Here is a 21,390-nt window from a genome sequence, read left to right as displayed (position 1 = left end):
ACACGTTGCCACATTTGTTTGTCATTTCCTCTCTCTTCATTTCATCAAATCAGTGAGTCCTAACCAGTGCAATCCTGTTCTGCCTCCACGCCCGGGGGACATTGGGCAATGCCTGGAAACATTTTTGGTTGTTTCAGCTGGGAAGTGCTCCTGGCAGCTAGTGGTTAGAGCCCAGGGATGCTGTTAAACACCCTAAAATACACAAGACAGCCCCCCGCCCTCCGACGGATAATTATCCAGCCCAAAAGGTCAGTAGTGTTCAGGCTGAGAAACTCTCCGCTGAATATACAAAACTAGGAGCAATTTACACTTAGGCAGTGATGGCAGAGCAGTCCCTGGAGGAAAGCTGGTTCCAGCCAGGCTGACCGCCCTCAGCGCTCGCCTTCACCCTGGGACATGCCGTGTTGCATTTTACCTCTGGGCCTTGTTGGTCTCACCCACTGGACTGGGTGAGCCCTTGATCTTAGGGTGGGGGGGGGGGCACAGAAAGGTCATGTGACACAGTCCTTAACAGTGCGCACTCCGTGATGGGCTGCCTGGTTTTAAAGCCTGATTCTATCACTTACTAGCTATGTGACCCTGAGCTAATTAGTTAACTTTTCTGTGCCTTGTTTTCTCATCTCTAAATAAAATTCAAGTACCGAGCTCATAAGGTTATTGTAAGAACTGACTGTGTTAATACATGCAAAGCTTTTAAAATAGTCCTAGCACATTTTAAGTGCTCAATAAACTATTAGGTTGTATTTAACCTAAGTTTGTTGAACAAATGTCAGTAAAATGTCTCTGTGAGAGTAATCAAACAGGGGGGTAAAGGGAGTTTTGCTTATACTGAATAGAATAATTCATTCCTAGATCAGTATCCATAGCAGAGGCAGAATGATGGAAAGATACGTTGTTATTGGAACCAAAGAGTCTTGGGTTCAAATGTGAACTTCGCCTTTTAATTTCTATCCCACGGGTAGGATTAAGAAATTACATGGCACCCGGTAGTTTCATCAAAGTAGCAACATGACTAAGAGTCACTCTTATTTTTTTTAAAATGTGATTTGTTTTGTTGTTTTTCAGCATATCTATCCATTACTGATTCAAATTTAAATTATGTTCCAAATATTGAGCTTTCCCTTTTAACCTCTCTGCCTCAGTTTACTTTTAAAATGGAAACAGTGCCTCGCTCAGAGGGCGGTTGTGAAGATGAATTGAGTCGGTGTGTGCTAAGTGCTTAGAAGAGCGCCTGGTATGTGGTAAGAGCACTGTAAACATTTGCTTTCTTTGCTAGTACTCCTTGAACCTCATCTCTGATTTTTGTTTGTTTGCTTACTTCTTTCATCACAATCATATATCCCATGTTCTCATGCCAGCTGGTTTCCTGATCTTAGTAAGTGGTGCCATTCTCCGTCACCTAGATCTGAGCAAATTGAGTTCTTTCCATTCATTTTTTTTCCACTTTGTGGGTCATGATCTGCCCTTATTTCTCATCTGCTCACTCCAGCTGCTCTATAGAAACAACTGTCCATTATTATCAGTCGATACCCATTGAGAGCCTACTAAGGTCCCTGCTATCAGAAGCTCACTGTCCCTGTCTAAGTCTATATCCTGAGCCTACCCTGCTTGTCACTTTTCTGTACCCTGGCGGGAACTTAGAAGACTCTGGTTGTCTTGACTAAAAAATTTCTCTCAAAATCTAAGTTTTTTTGGTACTAATGTATCATCTCTCTGCTAGTCTCGCTCTCACCTCTTGGTATTTATGAATCTCTGATGTTCTAATTCTCTGCTGAGACTTGACTACCAATCCTTGTCTTTCTCTTCAACTGTTTGGTTCTGGGCTGTATGTTCATCTGCCTCCCTGGTTTCTGGCCCATTTCGTGTCCTGACCCCTGGGTTCATGCATGTGTGCCTTGACCTTAACATGGCATTGTCATAGTTTCTGACTCGTTGCTTCACATAGATTTGAAAAGCATGTTTTGCACTGCAAGCCACACTGCTGACGCCAGTTCTCCCGGTCACAGTCTTTCTCACTGTTTATTTCATGGCTCTTCTCTTAACATTGAACTTGAGTCAGCCATCCATTCCAACATTCTTCCTTAACTTCCTCTCTTTCTCCTTTCCTTCCTCACTCCTTTATTCCCTTCATTTAATAAATCTGTGCCAGGAACTGTCCTAGAAGTTGGGGATATAGAAGTGAACAAAACAGACCCAATCCCTGTCTCATGAGCTTAAATTCTGAGTGGTAGGTGGGCAGAAAGTGAGAAAAGAGAAACAATGACAAATACATATCAAGTGATAATAATGCCGTGAAGAAAAAAATAGAGTAAGGGGATAGATAGAAATGGGGTTGTTGCTTTTATAAAGGGGTGTTGGGGAATGCCTCATTCAAGCAGAGATCAGAATGAAGGAGGAAATGAACCCAGACGATGGGGGAAGAGCAGCCTCTGTAGAGGAACTGTGAGTGTAAGCACATCAGGTATGAGTACGCTTGGTGAATTCAAGGAACAGGGGAGCCAGTGTGGCCGGAAGGGATGAGCCAGGGGAATTATGGCAAATGAGGGCAGCAGGGCAAATGGGATCCAGATTAGTCTGACTTTTCTATGGAGAACAGAATGTAGGAGGTCAAGGGCAGATGGAGGAAGCCCAGTTGGGAGGCATTATAGTAATCCAGGAAAGAGATGGCTTGGTCCAAGATGACAGCAATGAATATATTTTGAAGGTAGACCCAAAAAAGTCTAAGGTTTGGGGTCTGAGTAATTACAAGAATATCATTGCCCTTTACAGAGATGAGGAAGATTCAGAGAGTTGCAGATTTGGAGGTAGAACATTTAAAAAAAATTGGTTTGGGGCATGTTAAATTTCAGACCCTTATTAGACATCCAAGTAAGAGGAATATAAGTGTGTGGAGTTCAGGGGAGAGATTAAGGTTAAAGGCATAGATCTGGGAGTCATCAGAAAACAGATAATCGTCAACACCAAAGGACTAGATAAACTCACCCAGGGACTAAGTGTAGTTAGAGAAAACATCAAGAGGGGTTAGCCTTGGGTTCCTCTAATATTTAGAAGTTGGGAAGAGGAGGATCCAGCGAAGGACACTGAGAAGAAGCTGCCAGTGAGTTAGGAGGGGTACAGTAAGCATTGTCCATAGGCCAGTGGAAACGTGTTGTAAGGAGGAGAAATAGTCAACCATGTTACATACTGCTGAGAAGTGGAGAAAGAAGAGGTATTTAAAGTTGGATTGGCCATCAGATCATTGGAAGTCTTTGGTGACCTAAGGACTGGAATGGGGTCAAGATAGGATGGTAGAAGAGCAAGTGTCCACTCCTGTGTGGACAACTACTGTGAGGTGTTCCTTTGTAAAGAAAAGCAGAGAAATTAGATAATAGCCTGAGAGGTCAAGAAAGTCAGGTTTTGTTTGTTCGTTTGAATGATGGAGTTGCAGCATTTTGTACTTACATGTCTCCTTTCCACCCTTTCCTCTCAGTTGACTGCCACCACCTTACTTTAGACACTGGTCACATTGTTACCTGGTTTAGTGACAGCAGACTCCTATTTGGCCAGTCTCTTCACTCCAATACACACTGCCCTGCTCATCTTTTAACACTGTACCATCCTGCCTCTCCCTTTCACTTCAGAATTTGTCCGAGTTCCCTGCTGTCTGCCACAGAAACCACTTCTCTGTCTACCTCTGCTACTCCCTTCCTTATACCCAGGCAGGTCTCCTCATGGTCCCATTCCAAATCTCTTTTTCCCATTTTCTTGAATTATGCAGGTCATTTTTAAAAATGTGGGCTGCTTTTTCTTTCTCCAAATTATATGTAACATTTGTGGCCTATTGTCTATAAATCTAAAATTATTTCAAAATAAACTGTATTTTAATTCTAAGAAACCACATAGCTTAGCTAAATATGTCTCCAAATTTATACAACATTCAAAGCCTAACTCAAGTCCCCAAAATATTCCCTGGACAGCCCGCTTCAATTCATTCACTGAATACATTTTAATAGAGCTTGATGTGTGAAATGATATGGTTTGTAGCCTCCCAGTGCTCTGGATCTAAGGCAGATGGACAGGTAAGCACATGAGTACAATGTGGGTCCCCAGTGTTGTGATCAAGGTACCTTCAAACTCTAGTGGGGTCTTAGAGGGGGGAGTGATCAACTCTACCTGGTGTTTTCAGGAAATCACAGAGGAGGGGGCACTGAACTTAAAGGGTGACGGAGGACAGGGTGGACAAGGCAATGAAGCGCATTTTATACAGAGGAACAGCATTGGCAAAGGCAGGGAGAGTGGGTATCCTGGGAGATGAAAGCAGCTCCTAGGACTAGAGCACAGAGGACTTGCTTGGGAATGGGGGGCGGGGAGAGGCTGGAGAGGCCAACAGTGCCTTGACATGGAGGAGGGAGAACCTTATAATGCCATGCCAAGGCCTCTGGATGCGATAGGGGGCCAAAGAAGAGATTTAGGCAGTGAAGTAACACAATCTGATGTGTAAGAATGATAACTTAGGTAGACTAGAGCAGTTAGGAGGCAATGGTAATATTCCAGGTGAGAGCGTACTGTAATGCTTATTTTTTATTTTTTAAAATTTATCTTTATTACTGAAAGTATTACAGACGTCCCCTATTCCCCCCATTGATACCTTCCACCCCGCATCCACCCCACCCCCAGGCCTTCCCCATACCAATGGCTGTGCCCATGGGTTATGCATATAAACATATAGGCTCTTTGATTAATCTCTCCCCACCCACTCCCCCACCCCCAATACTGTAATTATTAACAGCATCCCTGGAGTTATTAACAGCATCTGCCATTTTCCCAATACATAGTCTTTACAGCCTTATATGCTTTTATCTCATTTTCCCATTAAGATTTTAAAAGGCATAGATGAAAGCAATTAGAACTTCCTGAATTGAGTTACTTTATGGAAATATATGTTGTCATTGTCAATCCATTTCTATTTATTATAAAGATCTCTCAAACTAACCATGGACGTTGCTAGGTTTTAGTATAACTGCCTTTGCAAATACACAAACCCACCGCACACTTACCATCTTGTCTGAGTGCTTGAGTCCTTGACTTGGGGGACTACTTGCAGGCCAACATCTTTCTCAAGTTGCTTAATAGCAAAATGTTTATCTGGGTAGGCTGTACATTCAATATAGGCATCTTTTACACTGGAAACATTGTGGTCACTGAATTTAATTGGTGCACCAAATTCACTTTGTTTCCGAGAAATCATGTATGTAATCTGCAACACGGGGAAGCAGTAAAGGCAAAGTAATCAGGGCCCTGGAGAAAAATGGGTGTGTGGCAGACGACGCGGGTGCTCTGCCCAGGTCCTCTCAGGCCTCTCTGTAAACTCTCTGTGCCCCTCCCGCTCCCCATGGCCGCCACTGCTGCTCTCCTGTGAAGCACTGTCCCAGGGCTACTGGACCAGTTTGCCCGCAGGTACAAGAACGGGAATTGACCTGCTGTTTACATCTCAACCCATGATGGGCTAGCGGGAGATATATGGAAGCTCATCTCTTTGGCTTCTCTTTGGGACAACCCTGAGGAGTAATTTACCCTCCCGAGTTCCGCTAGGGGTTCAGGCCGAAGCCTTCCCTCTGCTGAAATCCTGCCTGAGATTGCGCCTTGCAGGGCTTGTGCCAGTGTTGTCCCTCTCCAGCTGCTTTCCCTGTTCTCTTACGGGGCACTTTCAAAACTAGTCACTCACATTCAAATCCTCTTTCCTCTGTGTCAGCGTCTTAGCGCTGCTATAACCGAGCACCGCAGGGTGGGTGGCTTAAAACAACAGGAATTCCTTCTCGCCCAGTTGTGGAGGCCAGGAGTCCGAGGCCAAGGTGTTGGGGGTGGGTTTTTTTCTGTGGTCTCTGAGGGAGAATCTGTTGCTTGCCTCTCTCTAGCTTCTGGTGACACCAGCAGTTCCTGGGGCTCCTTGGCTTGTGGGCAGAGTGCTCCAGTCTCTGCCTCCTTCACATGCTGTTCTTTCCCCGGGTCTCTGCGTCTTCCAGCGGCCCCCTCTCTATAAGGCCCCCGGCCTTACTGGAACAGCGCCCTCCCATTTCCTAACAGTCACCTTCTGAGGTACTGGGGGGGAAGTTAGGACTTTATATCTTTTGGGGGCAACACAATTCAATTAAACCCATAATACACGCCTAAGTCAATGGCCATTCTTTTATCCAAAGACAAACCACACGCCCGTAGCAAACACAGAAGCCTTACAGATCCTTCAGGAATAGGTGCTATTTGGCTATAGGGAGGTAGTGACTGGAAAGAACAATTCAGGCCTCTGACCTGCTTTGTAGATCCCTTAACTGATTCTTCCTCAATTTCCTTTTCACTGCCCAAAGAAACCCATGGTTTGGAGAGGGGTGGCTTATAAATATATATCTCTTCAGGAACATAATCTTTAAATTCTTTATGTTCTTCTTGTTCTTCTGGAACTTCTAGGAGCTAGAGCAAAACAGATAACATTCTAACATACACAACCATGTTTAGGTTATAGCTACATCTGTACGTTTTGCAATGGACAACTTTCATATAAATTCATTAATCACTTCCTTATTATTTCTCTTTGTTCTGCTTTTCAATTATGAGAAAGAAATCAAGAAAGAAGAAAAAAGGAAGAATAAAGAACAAAAAAACCCCATCAAGGATACAGACAGGAGGTGACAGAAGGAAAAAAAATGAGAGTAGAAAAGGAAAAGATATGTGATAAGAAGACAGCATTTACTGCACATCTTCATGAATATGAGATACTGAACAATGTCGAATATAAAGCTAGCTTTCTCTGACTTAACAAAATTTCCTTGGTAAAAGGATTATAAATATGAATAAACATGATATATATTAAATAATGAGTGAATGTTTTTGTGTGTATGTGTGTTTTGGTTTTTTTTTTTTGGTTAGTCTTCACCCAAGGATATTTTTTCCATTGTTTTTTTTTTTTTTTTTTTTAGAGAGAGTGGAAAGGAGGGGAGGAAGGGGAGGGTGAGAGAGAGAGAGAGAAAGATTAATGTGAAAGAGACACAAGGACTGGTTGCCTTGTGCCCTGCAAACCAAGGTACATGCCCTTGACCGGGAATGGAATTTACGACCCTTCGGTGCATGAGCCGATGCTCTGACCACTGAAGCACACTGCCCAGGGCACGAGTGAATGTTTTTAAATCAAGATGTCCACAAGGAGATATAGAGAGAGACATATATCAATACCTGTGTCTATATCTCTATAGCTATCTATCCGTCTATAAACTGAATAAGTATCAATAGGTGAGTGAACTGATACGTGGTGCTATCATCATAAAATAAAAACCCATTAAGCAATAGTAGTGAACAAACTTGATCTACATATATATTATACCTAAATGTACCAACATAGGTGGGGCCTAGAATTTTATAATTTAGTGAAAAACAAAAATTGTAGAATGATTTGTATAATTTTATGTGACTTTTAAATAAAATAATATAACACATTATTTGTGGAGCATTCATATATGGTAAAAACATAAAACCATGGACAGGAAGGATATACAACTTTTGAATAATGGTTCCTTATAGAGAGAGGTGGAATTACAGAGGATGCAAGAGGGAGTGAAGCATTCTCTATTATATTTTATTTCTTTGTAAAAATGAAGTAAAAAACTATGGTAAGATATTAACCCTTTGCGGTAGTATTAAATTTGGACATGGGTGTCGTACTGGTCGGAATTAATTTCCATTGAAAGAGCAGTGACACATAACATGCAAGATTATGAAGGATAAACAAGAGAAATTATGAACTGATACATGAATGAATAGAGTTAAGATTCATACGGTTCCTTGCTGTGGTGGCTGAGAGCAGACATACGACCGGAACGGTAAAAAAACTTTGGTGGCTGAGAGTAGACAAATGACCACAAAGGGTTAATATTTGTTAATTCTGGGTAGTGATTGTGTGGATATTTGTTATACTATTATCTGTACTTTTCCATGCACTTTAAAATATTTCACTATACACAGTCATGCTCTGTATAATGATGTTTCAGTCAATGATGACAGACCTATAAGATTATAATGAAGCTGAAAAATTCCTATTGCCTAGTGACGTTGTAGCCAAGGTGACGTCATAACACAATGCACTTCTTACATGGTGGTGGTGATGCTGGTGCAAACAAACCTGCTGCGGCTGTCGGATATATAAAAGTATAGCACATACAACTGTGTACATAATACCTGATAATGATAATAAACAACTATGTTATTGGTTTATGCATTTACTGTACTATACTTTTTATCATTATTGTAGAGTGTACTCTTTCTACTTATTAGAAAAAATCGTTTGCTATAGGACACAATATGCTGCAACTGACCAATGTTTCTCTCTCACATTGATGTTCTCTCTTTCTCTCTCCCCTCCTCTCTCTTAAATCAATAAAAAAAAGAGGCTCTTAGATTTGAAAAAACACCACCACCACAATATGCCGTGTTATGCTGGCAGCAGCCTCAAACATCTCGTGTTCACATCATCTCTCCATTGCATCGTTTTGTCCTGTGCTTGGTTTAATCTCCTGTTGCTCGTACAGCAGTGGTAGCCTGGGAGCAGTGGGCTAGACCACCCAGGATTGCGTAGGTGTGCCCTAGGATATTCCCACAACAGGAAATCACCTAATGACGCATTCCTCAGATGTGGCCCCGCTGTTAAGCGGTGCAAGACTGTAATAAAAAAATTGAAAGCACAGAGAAAAGCAACGATAAAAATAAAATTGAAAACGTTAAGGCTGAGTAAATGATTATTTTTAGTTTAAAAAGTGCTACATATTTTTAAATTCTCTGCTTTCCTCTATTTTTCTTGCTTGTTGAGCAACCACTCAAACCCCTCTGTCTACCTCAGTTTGACCAAACCTTCCACATGGATGCCAGGCCGGAAGGCAAGTCTCAGACACTCGTCACCTTCCATGACCACCTTGAACAAAACACTTTGAAAGTGAACAGATTTTTTTTTCCTTTGGAAACTACCAGTTTTTAATGTTCTACTTTCTTCCCCATCAGCTTCCTACTGACCAAGTCATTCTTTTAAAAAATCTTGCTTCTACAAAGCTGACTAATAAAGTCAATCAGTCTAAAACAAATAGAGTCTAATATAGTGAAAAGTAATGGTGATTCAGTATTATGCTAATGGTTAGAGAATGATACAAGTTTATATGGACTAAAATCTGAATTATAAATAAGCTTTTGCTACCATTTGGAAATAAAAAAAAAATATCTTCCATAAGATTATTGAAGAATGAAAAGGCTTTAAAATCTGAATTACCTAGATAACCATCTACATAGTCATAGCTAAGTCAAAATGCATTGATTTATCTACAGGATTCAAGCAATCATGATAGATACAATAAATAATTAGGTTTTTGTTTGGGGTGGGTACTCTTTGTTCTTTTGGACTGAGGTATTAGAACTGATTTAGTTTTGCCATTTCTCCATTTGCTTTGTTTATTAATAAATCCTAAAGCTGAAAAAATAAAAATAAATTAAAGATCTTGCTTCTAAATAACCATAGTGAACACTCATGGAATACCAGCTTTGTGTCAGGCACTCTACAAAGGGCTTTACCTTGTGTTAGTCCATTTAATTTTCACAACAGCCCTGGAAATGGTCACTGTCGGTGCCACCGTTTTGCAGACGAGTGGTTCGGTAACTTACCCCAAGTTACCGAGATGGCAAGGGGAGAACCAGGAATTTGGGCCAAGGAGTGGCTGAGAGCAGTGGTGCTCCAGATTGCTCTCTCCACTCTCATGGGGTCAATAAAGGCAAATAAGTAGAGTATCTGCTGCCCTGAGATGTCTGACTTAGTTCATCCCACATTTACTGTTCACCTCCTCTGGGTGCCAGAATGCGATCCAGGGCCCAGGGCAACAGGGCTGAACAAGAGGAACCATAACCGTGCAGAGGTCTCCCCCAGAGGTTCCTCTCCCTTTTCACCACCCGTAAAACGCAAGGCCTTGGGTGTGCTTACATTGAAATAGTTTTCCTTGCCCTCTTCCGTTCCAATAACATAAAAGTTAAGTCCATATTTGAAGTCTCTGTCATAAACAACCAGAATTTCATCTCCAGGATATTCCTACGGGAATGTAATCAACAGAGAAGGTTACAGAACACTCCGTCCAAAAGCACTAGAATATTCAGGGGTGGGCAAAAGGAGGCTTACGGGTCTCTGTATGGAAAATAATACAATAATTACTCAATAATAATACCAGAATAAACTTTGTGTTTTGTGTCCTCACAACTAACTGTAAGCCTACTTTTGCCAACCTCTGTACATTCTTTTCAAGTGCACATGGAACATTTTAAATGACAGATTATATATCAGGCCACAAAACAAGTCTTAATAAATTTAAGATGATTGAAATAATATCAAGCATATTTTTTATCACAGTGGTATGAAACTATAAATTAGTTACACAAAGTAAACTGGAAAATTCACAAATACGTGGAGATTAAAGAAGATGCTACTGAATAGTATGAGAGAGCTAATGCAGTTTAATGACGTCCAGTGGTCATTCAATTTATTCAGACACCAACATGAAATTGATGCTTCTCTAATCAATTAATCACAAAAGGTAAGCATAGTGCTAGTCTATGGCTAATAAGCCCAAATTGAGAAATTATTTTACTAACTCTAAAAAGCTTTTAAAACACAATAGGTCCAGGGAAATTCACCAGGCAATTTTATTTTTAACAGGAAAAAAAGAAGCATTCCCTTTATTTGGTGTGGTGCTCTGCTGCCTGCTTGGAGACAAATCAGGACCAAAATTATAAATTAAACAATTAAAACAGTATAGGAAAAAGAAGGGTAGATTCCTACTCTAGTTAACATTGGGCAAGGATCAGCTTTTCTGGGTGTGGAATAAAATGATCACTGATAAGTTTTTGCTTTTCTCAGAGGATCATCAAGCAGGGTTCCCAGGGAGATGTGGGCAAGCCAGTATTTGCCCAAAGTAATGGCAAATGCCAGATTTGAATGCAGCAATCTTTCGAACTTTCATTGGTATATACCAGGAGCCCCTTAAAACAAGATTGAACAATAAAAAGGGATGCAATAGTTACCTGGATAACTTTTTTGACTGGGTAGAAATCAGATACTGCAGCTCTGTTGTGAAAATCTGCCAAAATATCCTGTTTTTTGATAAGTTTATAAGGGCGTTCTTCTGTCATATCTTCATCTACTCGGCAGTTGAATATTTCTTGGGTCTTGGTAGTTAACACTAAAGGATAAATTTCTGGATGACCTGGGAAAGACAAAGTCCAATTTTGACATTAAATGTAACCACTTAAAATCTTAGCAATGGGAAACATGCAATTGTTTGCTTTAAATTCTTGTCTTGGTTAAAAATTTTAAAAGACTTTAACATTATTGTTCTTATTTTTAAAGTAAGTTTATCCGTTATTTTTAAAATGTCAAAAAGATTTTTTAAAAAAAGAACATAACAATTACCTATACTACTATGTCTCAAGAGAGAACCTCTATTAATAGCTTGCTCTGTTTTCTTCTAGCCACTCCATATGTACTATCCTGCCTTTAACACTTAGCGTATGTCACAAGTATTCTGCTAATCTAACATATCAGTTTAAATTAATGCAACCCTGTAGCATAACTTTTAACTGTTCTGTTGTTGATAAAACATTACGTTTTTTTCTCTCATTTGTTTCCAATGATTGTAAACAACTCTACAAACAGGTATCTACTAGTGCATAATTTTTAAAACCATGTTTAAAAATATTTTTTAAAAGTGAAATTATTGGTTCAAAGGTAAGAATACCTTTCCAGGCTCTATGAAACCTGTATTGCTTTTCTGAAGGATCCCCACCTTCATCCCTCACCTGCTGCTCTCTCTAACTAGGTGGCCTCACTTTCTATCTCACAGAAGAAACTGCGTATGTTCAGCACAGAGCCCTGGTGGCCCCGCAGCCCTGTCTGCCAGCTGACTGGCACAGGCACCACCTTCCCACCCTCCCCTCCACTTGGAAGAGGGAAGACAGGCGACGTGCCCGCCCCTCCCCACCCTTCTCAGCCCTGGAGGCCCAGTCACTTTCCCTCCCCTTCAGCTTTCCCTGCCTCTGGGCAGTTTTCCCTCAGCATGCGATTTGCTCAAAGGCCTCCTGTTTTAAAGAAACCTTCTCTCGATCTTGTACAGGTCCCCTTGCTCCCTAGAGTTCCTTCTTTTCACAGTTAGACTTGTCACCCCATTCTTCCCATTTTAAAGCTACTGGCTTCCCAATTAAGTTGTATTAGCAAACCCTCGGAAGTGGGGAGCAAGGCGGGGTGGGGAATCCCTCTTCCCTCCTCTGGGTCCTCAGTCCTAGGTTTGTCCTTAGAGAGGAGGGAGGCTAGGTATTTCCATTCCTGTTCTTCCTGTCCCTTTCTCCCCCACCCCAGGCCAGTCCTCTGCAGCAGCAGGCCCTGGGACAGGCGATGGACTTCTCATTTTCTCACCACCATCAGCTTCCAACACCCCAGTCTGAGCTCTGTATCTGCCCGCAGAACTCTCTCCCCAGCCCCATGCCCACAGCCCACTCCCATCTTCTCCAGGCCCTACACACCCGGGTATCCTGATATGCTCCCTCCCACTGCTCAACAGGTACGGAGTCAGGGGGAGACGTGCATGTGGCTTCTCACATTGAAATTCTGAATTTATTTTCCCACAGAAGCATTTACTTTCACCCTTGTGGCTCTATGGTATACAATTATTCAGGTGATTTTGGGGCTTTAATGACTGTGTGAATGACATTGATTTATATGGAAATATATTCCAAATTGCAATCTGTTGGCATAATAAACATTTGGAGTACAAGTTGTTCATAAATGATGGACAAACAGCCCATTTTTATCTCCCTCGAAATGCTAATCCTAAATTTTGGCATGTAAGAGACGCTCACTAAACTGTTGTGTTGATTCACATAAAGCTTATCCTTTGAAAACATTTTGCCAAGGATAATTCATAGTGTCTAATGCATAATAAAAGTTGTGCAGTTTTGCCTTTGAAAACCACTAGGTGGAACTGTGAGGCCCACACTGAGCTACAGCCAAAAAGGGAGGTGGTGTCCTTCGTGAACGGAGGCATTCACAAGGGCCAGAGAGCCTTCTACCACCCAAGGAACAAGAAAGACAGTGACGAAGATTGTGGTCCATGTCACTTGCCCCCACTAAACATACTTCAAATTCTGCTAGGTGGACCCTGTTCACTAAAATGCCCCTTTCACACTAACTGGACTTTATCAAGGCACTTTTAACATAGAATCTAATTTTCCTTTATCTCGAAGTTAGTAAAACTGGTAGGCTGTTTCTAGTTGCAATTGGCAGTCATGAATAACTTCAGGCAATACTCCCACAGTTATTACTTTCAAGCCCTACCAGAACAATGGCCAAACTAAACAGGACAAGGCCTGAGGCTTCTGGCCACCCCAAGGGTCTCTGGCAAAATTCAACAAAAGAATACTGCTAGTTAGGCTTTGAGGCCTCCGCTGCTAACAGCACCCCAGGCATACAGCAATGAGGCTAAGGTGACAGGTGGGCTGTGGGCTCAGTTACACCTCCAGCCTAGTGGGATGCTGGTTGCTCCAGGAGGGTGAGAAAATGGTTGGAGCAGAGGAAAAGGCCTGCAAATCCTCCTGAAGCTTAGGGGGTGGTGGATGGGGTGGGGGTGGGGGGAGTGAATAACAATGTGGGTGAATAACAGCCAGGTTAAATATAGTCACTTCTGTAGAGCACCTCTGCTCCGAGGGGCTGCTCTAAGCACTTTATGTGTACCATTAATTCATTTAATCTTCACAACAACATTCTGAGGTGGTTACTAGAATTGTATCCTTTTTTTTTAACTAAGCAAAGGGAGGTCTACAGAGTTCAAGTACCATATCCAAGGTCAGGAGCTAGGAGTTGGAAATAGGGGAGCTGGGATTCACACCAAGGTCCCTGCAGTGTATCTTTAGCTGAAAATGTAAGGAAACATTATCCTCAGAGACCCTGGAAGGAACCAGCCCTGCTAACACCTGGACTTTAGCTCAGTAAAAGTAATTTCAGACTCCTGTTTCCAAACTGTAAGAGAATAAATTTGTGGTAATTTGCTATGGCAGCAATAAGCAACTAATATACCACTGATACTCTAACCTGTGTTAAAGTATGGCTTATAATTATAATTTGGGAAAATTATTTAACTTTTGGGAGCCACAGCTCCTCCATCTTGTCATGGCCATAATAATGTTTACATTATAGAACTAAGAGGATGAGAGAATGGAGCCTGGCACAAAGCTGTTGCTCCATAAATGTTAGCTATGTGTAAACACTATATGTATTCTCTAGCAACCTCTAGACGATGCCCTTTAGGTCCTTAGGAGACAGTTGTTTAGCTAGTCTGTGGATCCCTTGGTATCTTTGCAGGAAAGGGAACCCTTGTTCCCTGGATCACGACAGCCATGAGCCCTGAGTGACATTGATAATGTCAGGACCCCATAGCAAGGAAGTCAAAGGGATCCTGATGTTACCCTGAGAGGAGTCTTGGAGAAGAGGAGGGAGGTTCTAGTGTAATGTGACGATTAATCAAAATCTACCCTCAAGTCTTACTATGAAGTACAGTACTGAGGTTCGTTTCATTGTTTTATTTTCCTTAAACAAATATACTCGCTTGTGTTTTTCAGTCCTTTCACTTCCGGTTGAAACATCTCTGCCATGTCTCTTCTTAAGCTAATGGATATTTTTTCACCAGTCAATTATTTAGTCAGGAAATATTTATTGAGCACCTACTATGTGAAAGCATGATGCTAGTGCCAGGGTATACAGTCTAGAGGGGGAGACACATTAAACAGACAAATACACTCAGACACATGTAAGTACAAATTGTGATGAGCGCTAACTAGAAGAAAACAGGGTGAGAGATGGAACTAAAGGGGGTAGAGTGGTGTTGGGTTTACTTAGACAGGGAGAACAGAGAAAGCAATTCATCCATCCATCCATTCATTCATGCAGTCAATCAACACGTATTTATTCAGTACATATTATGTGCCAAGATCTGTCCTAGGCATTGGGGTACAATGGTGAACAAGAGAGTTTTTGTTCCCCTAGAGCACGTGTGTGTGTGTTTGTGTATGTGAGAAGGTGTGTGTGTAAATAGATTATAAATGCGTTAACAACTAAATACAGTTGATTCTCATTATTTACAGATTTTGTATTTGCAAATTCACTTGCTAAAATTTATTTGTAACCCTAAAATCAATACTTGTGGCACTTCCGTGGTCATTAGTGGACATGCTTAGAGTGGCCAAAAAAATAGAGTTGTCCCATGAGCATGTTGCCGGCTGAGGTTAAACAAGCCAATGCTCAGCCTTCTTGTTTCAGCTCATACTGGAACAAGTGCCCTTTCTACTGCCATTTATGCCACATTTCCCACATTTTTGTGCTTTTTGTTGGTGATTTTGTTATTTAAAATGGTCCCCAAGTGTGGTGCTGAAGGGCTGGACAGTGTTCCTAAGCGTCAGAAGGCTGTGATGTGCTCTGTGGAGGAGATACATATATTAGATAAGTATGGTTAAGGCATGAGTTATAGTGCTGTCATCTGTGAGTTCAGTGTTAATGAATTAACAATATATACTAAATAAAGTGTCTTTAAAAAGAAACACACATAAAAAGGTTACATATTGATCGGTTAATGAAAGTGTTATGACCAGAGGCTCATAGGACTCTAACCCTGTATTTCCCCGAAGAGCAATGGCTCAGTATTTACTAATTCAGTGTGCACAGCAACTGTCTAGAACTCCCATAAATAATGAGAATCGACTGTGCTTTAACTTCAGAATTATGGCAAGTGCTATGAAGGCAAGGGTACTAGGCGAATGAGAGGCCTTCAGGAAAGGCCTCTTCCAGAGATGGGATCTGAATGAGGAGGAGATAGTTGCATAAAGATCTGGGGAAAGAGCTCCCCGGGTGCCTGGAGCAACAGCAAAGGCCCCGAGGCAAGAACAAATTTGGTATGTTCTGTGCTAGGCAAGAGAAGAGATCGGACAAGAAGGCAGAGCCAGGGCCACTATAAGGACAAAGAAGAGCCTTGGGAGAGTTTAAGCAAGAAAGAGACGAGGCAGGTTGCTGTGTGCAGAATGGACTGAAGGAGGCTGAGTGGGAGCAGTGGCCTCAGGTGGGAACTAAGGAGCTAGTCTAAGTGAGGAACGCGGGGGCCCGGGCTGAGGTAGTAAGGGGATGTGACATGAGCAAGGCTGAGGAATATCTCAGAGGGGGAGTTCACGCGAGTCGAGATGGTTTAAACGGAGTGGGGGTGTGGCAGGCGAAAGGGTCAAAAATGGCTCCCATGTTTAAGGGTGGTGCATTCATTAATTCAGTAGACATTTGTTGGGCCGCACAGTCTGCCCCAATGCCGTTTACTGTTAGCTGACATCCCCGGACCACCTCCACACTCCCGTCTCCTTGTCCTCCGCCCCCCCCCCCCCCCGGGTTGTTGCTATATAGCTCCCTAACCAGCCTCTGCTACTGCTCTTGCTCCTGCAGTTCTCACCAGAACAGCCGGGGTGCTCCGTTCAAAACGCAAGGCAGGTCACCCCACTGCTCTGCTTAATACCACCAGGGGCTGCCTGTCCTGCATGATTAACAGCCCAAGTCTTCACAACGGCCCACAGGCTCTTAGATCTTTCTCTTTTCCACCCTCGCTGTTTCCTCTGTTTCCAAACGCGAAGTATGTCAGCTAAGTCAACCCTAAGAGGAAGTTTCAACAGCAGCGAAAGCAAAGCCTTGCTAGTTATTTAGCCTCTAAAAGAAGTAACAACATTAGTTTGGCTGTCTAAGTTCTAGCTTCTTGGCTTAAAAATCAGCCTTTCTCCTAGAAATAGAATCTTACTGTGAAGCACAGATAAATATTGCTCAAGAGCCAGAGTTTTAAAAATATTATTCTAATAAAAGTAATAACGTGCAGATTTACCACACTTTATAATTACAAAAGGTCTCTCAATAATCATTCAATTTGGATTTTGAAAGGATGGGTTGGCCTGAGTCTATTTCTCAGTTTAAAATTCTCTCTTCTGCCCAGCCGGTATGGTTCAGTGGTTGAGCATCAACATGTGATCTAGGAGATCATGGTTTGATTCCTGGTTAGGGCACATGCCTGGGTTTTGGGCTCTATCCCCAGTGGGCACAGAGCCCAAAACCCAGGAGGCAGGAGGCAGCCGATCAATGACCGTCTCTCATCATTGATGTTTCTATCTCTCCTCCCTTCCTCTCTCTGAAATCAATAAAAACATATTTAAAAAAAATAAAATTCCCTCTTCCACTCTACTTTTTATTCTTTCTTTAAAAATATTTTATTTTATATTCTAAATGACCTGATGTAATTTTTGTCCATGTGCATTTTGGTCAATTGCTTCAATTTGTACTCTTCTCACTTGCTTATTGCATATTGAAGTATTGTACCTGGAGACAATTTCTAAATTGCATTTTGACTTACCCATGCTCTCCATATTTACAGGTTCCACTTCTTCAACAACTAGAATAGAATAAAATAATGTCAAATTTACATTTTTGAATCAAATATATATCTTCGTTTATTACAATTTTTTTTAATCAGGTCTCAAAACACGAAACATAAATGCAAATGTACAGTGAAGTCTTAAACTATTCTATGAATAATTAAATAAACATAATTACCTCTTAATGATGTTTCCTATGGCGTTTCATTGATATGGTAATAAAATAAATACAAAATGAGAACAAATACTCATATTTTTAATTCTGCTTGTGTTTACCTTTATGACAACCAAAATATTTAAGTTTATTTGATACAAAAAACCATGATCATTTTGGCTGCTAACATATGTACAAATACTAAATAAAACCATACAAATCCTATTAGTGAAAAGATAATCCTACCAGGTAATAGATCCTTATTTTCGATAAGGTCTGTCGTCTTTTTTTTGACACCAGCCTTCTTTTTTCGTGGAGACTTTGGAGCCATGGCTCTGACGTAGGCTGCACAAAGAGAGAATGTCATTAGAAGTCTGGCTTACAGTTTCAAATAGTGAGCATTAACACTTAGTAAACATAAGAATATGTTTTCTAAGTTGAGTCTTCGGCTAAATCAACATGTATCTTCATAGAATGGGTGTTCAGCCTGGTGAATATAGTCTAAACTGAAAAGGATTACTTTGGAAGTAGCTACCTTACATAATATTTGTGTTTGAGGCAAAATTGTTTAGTTTGCTTTAGTAATTGCAAATAATAAAAACTCTACCAATATTGTGTCTAGAAAGTAAATCACTTTTAATTGGTGATATCTAAATCAAATGAATAGCCTGCATAATTTCAAAAAACATACTTATTCAGATTTACTTTTATGCAGATTTCCCTTTTAAAAAATAAGTCCCAAATAAAAGATATTGCTTTTAAATGACAGCAGAGCTTACTAAATTCTTTTCATAAAATTGCATATTTTATGTGGTGAATGTGCTGTATTACACTTTCCAAAACTTTCCCTATTAAATTGACTCATAAAAGATTTTAAATACAAATATTTTACTAAGATTACTCTGAAATGCTCGCCCCACTTTTCATGCTCCCAACTAAAGTAAATTTACTATTATTAAAAGTAGCAGAAGAGTTAATTCATCTATTCCTGAAATAAAGGTTATGCTTACCTCAGTGGCTTGTATTACAATTGCTTTGCAAAGTCACTATAGCTGATTGAATTTCAAAGCAGAATTTGTTGAAGATATAAATATTTAAGCATTCCACTTAAATATTTTTATATTAAAACCACTTATTTTCTTTGCACACTAATTCACCATTCCAGAATACCTTTCTTCTAACAATGTAGCAAAGGACACATATTCTACCTTCCACATTAGCGGCAAAAAATATTAGAGAGCGATGAGAGAAGTGAGTACTGGGACAGTCCTCTGTGTACCAGTTCAAGACCTGTGAGGACACTCCAGTGATTATGAGGAACATTGCATTCAGAGCTGTCCATGACCTTGTTCCAAACTAACTTTCAAGACCTGTCTGTGACTATCTTTTTATGAATCTTTTATTATTTATGAAGATAACGATTACATATGAAGGAATAAGTGACAAGTTATAATTGATATAATACAGCGGTTTAAACAGTTATTCGTGTCTTCTCTTCACTTTATTTGGCTATAACGCACACACCTGCTTACATGTTCCCATTTGCTACCTGTAGGCCTGAGTGGCTTACTCCGTCAGCAGATCTTGAAATCTGAGAAGACCAGTAGCACTGGCGCCGTCTCCCTCTCTGGGGAATCCCTTTCCCTCCCCCTGCTCCTGTTCCACACCATGCACACATTTCTCTGCTTGCTTGAATTTTACTCATCCTGCGAGGCCCAACTCCAATAGGACCTTCTCCCTGAAGCCTCTCCAACGTTCTCACGCAGAGGCTTCAACAATTTTGTTCTCCTTGATGCTTTCTAATCACACTGCAGTGTCGTTAATCATGCCAGGCTTTTGCAAAGGCAGAGGGCCTCAGACTCAGAGGTGCCTGGAAATTGCTGTGAATTCATTCAGCATCCAGTACACACTGGGTAGAAGGAGAGAGAAATTATTGAGCAGCAAGTAGGTACCAGAGGTCACCAGATGAGGAAGGCAAGGTCCTTACTTTCAAAAAATTAATGTTTCCCGCTTCATTTTCTTCACTCTTTATCTACTCCAGCCCTTTCTTAATCGTCCTGAAGTCATCCCTGTAACTACTTGATCTTTAGATACAAATACACATTGATCCCCTCTTCTGCGGTCTCCAATACCGATGACTAACCAGGATCATGCTGCTCCCCTTTCCACGCATGCATCATTCTCCCGGTACTTGCGGAGCTCCCACTGTGTGCCAGGCAACGTGCCGAGCTCCCACTATGTGCCAGACCTGGGAACGAGACTCAGGACCTGCCCTCAGCGTTCTTAAGAAGGTCGTTAACTGCTCTCTCGTTGCTGTTTTTGTCTCCTGGCGAGACGGGAAGGTCTCTGAAAGCAGGAAACGTTTCGTACTTTTTTGTGGTCTTCCCCGCGTTCAGCACGGAGCCGGCACCGCGAGCGTTTCAACGCCCTCCAAGGACTAAAATGCTTGTTTTCCGAGCCTCCTTTCCGCTCGGAGCTTCTCTTACCTGACCCCGCTGACCTGAAGAGAAAGACGCCTCCTTGCAGTTCCCTAGGGAGAAGCTCCTCTGGCGCTGGAGATGGACGTGTGACTCTCCTCTCAAGAAAACAAACCCTAAGGGCCCCAAAAGCAGCTCCTCCGCGGGCGGTTGCTGGGACGCACCCGTTGCTAAGAGAAAAAGGGCGGCGGCTCGGCAGAGATTGACAGAGCACCAACACCAATAGTCTCCGTTTCCTGACCGTCTCTCTCAGAACGGGCTTGTGATTGGTCGCTCTGATGAAACGTCACATTCCTTGAAACTGGGAGGGGCCCGCAGGTTTACTCCCGCAGGGAAGGGGTTGCGCAACTGAAGTATATTGAGAACAGCGGCCCCGCCTGACCGCGGGGGTGACGTGCTGGGTCCAGCGCAAGCGGACCTGAAGGAGAACCCTTTTAGGGTGTGGCCTCCAGCGGCGGGGAGGGGAGGGTGATGCGAAGATTGCGGGGGTAGCGCCCTCGGGGCAGCTGCCCTGCCTTCCCTGGGGGCGAGCTGGGCCCCCCAGAAACCCGCCCAGCTCCCGGGGTGAAGGAAGAGAGAATGTATTTAAATTACCTGTAAGAAGGACTGCTACCTGCCAGAGACATTTCGTAATAAAAGGCATTAAAAGGAGGAAGCTTCAATGCAAAATCAATTCTAAAGTCATTATTAAAAGTAAAAAATTAATATTTAAAAAGCTATTCTTTAGGACAATGGACACAGACATTGGTATGGGGAAGGCCTGGGGGTAGGGTGGATGTGGGGTGGAGGGGATCAGTAGGGATAAAAAGGGACATCTGTAATATTCTCAACAATAAAGGAACATTAAAAAAATAAAAAAAATAAAATAGCAAAAAAAAAAAAGAGGAAATTTTATTAAAGAAAATACTCAGATGGTAAATAAATATGTCAAAAAATGAAAAAAAAAGTCAAAGAAATATAGAAAACTAAAGTGAGGGCCACAACAATGAAAGATAACAGTGGTAACACCATCAATATTTGTATCACAAAATAAAATGCATGATTATTACATAAAAAAGTTATTCTTTAAATGACAATTTAAAACAACACATTATTGTCTTATCCAACAGATTTGATCTTTGTTTTATGACAAATATTCCAGATAAGGGAAATTTTCTCTCATTCTGTGACATTGGCTCCGTTGTTAAAGTTGCTTACAAAAGCATTATCAGATTGGGCATTAGGGCATCTGTTGCTTTATATAAGCTCGTTTACTTTCTCTTGAAATCTTTT

General features: G+C 41.5%; 1 protein-coding gene across 1 annotated transcript in view; it reads right to left on the bottom strand.

Annotated features, from left to right (window-relative positions):
* DNAI3 (dynein axonemal intermediate chain 3) overlaps positions 1–20,298 on the bottom strand; it is a 59,831-nt gene extending 39,533 nt beyond the window's left edge. The window contains exons 1-7 of the mRNA XM_081144601.1: positions 20,128–20,298; positions 17,888–17,986; positions 17,466–17,504; positions 11,074–11,255; positions 9,983–10,087; positions 6,286–6,444; positions 5,037–5,236 (exon numbers count right to left, since the gene is read on the bottom strand). Of these exons, the coding sequence (XP_081000727.1) occupies positions 5,037–5,236; positions 6,286–6,444; positions 9,983–10,087; positions 11,074–11,255; positions 17,466–17,504; positions 17,888–17,972 (770 nt within the window). The 5' untranslated portion in view covers positions 17,973–17,986; positions 20,128–20,298. The remainder of the gene's footprint in view (positions 1–5,036; positions 5,237–6,285; positions 6,445–9,982; positions 10,088–11,073; positions 11,256–17,465; positions 17,505–17,887; positions 17,987–20,127) is intronic.
* Between the last annotated feature and the right edge of the window lie 1,092 nt (positions 20,299–21,390).

Source organism: Miniopterus schreibersii, assembly GCF_964146895.1.
Source record: "Miniopterus schreibersii genome assembly, chromosome: 8".
In the NCBI taxonomy this organism is placed as follows: Eukaryota; Metazoa; Chordata; class Mammalia; order Chiroptera; family Miniopteridae; genus Miniopterus; species Miniopterus schreibersii.
Note: the sequence above shows the minus strand (reverse complement) of the source record. Positions and strands in the feature narration are given on the sequence as shown.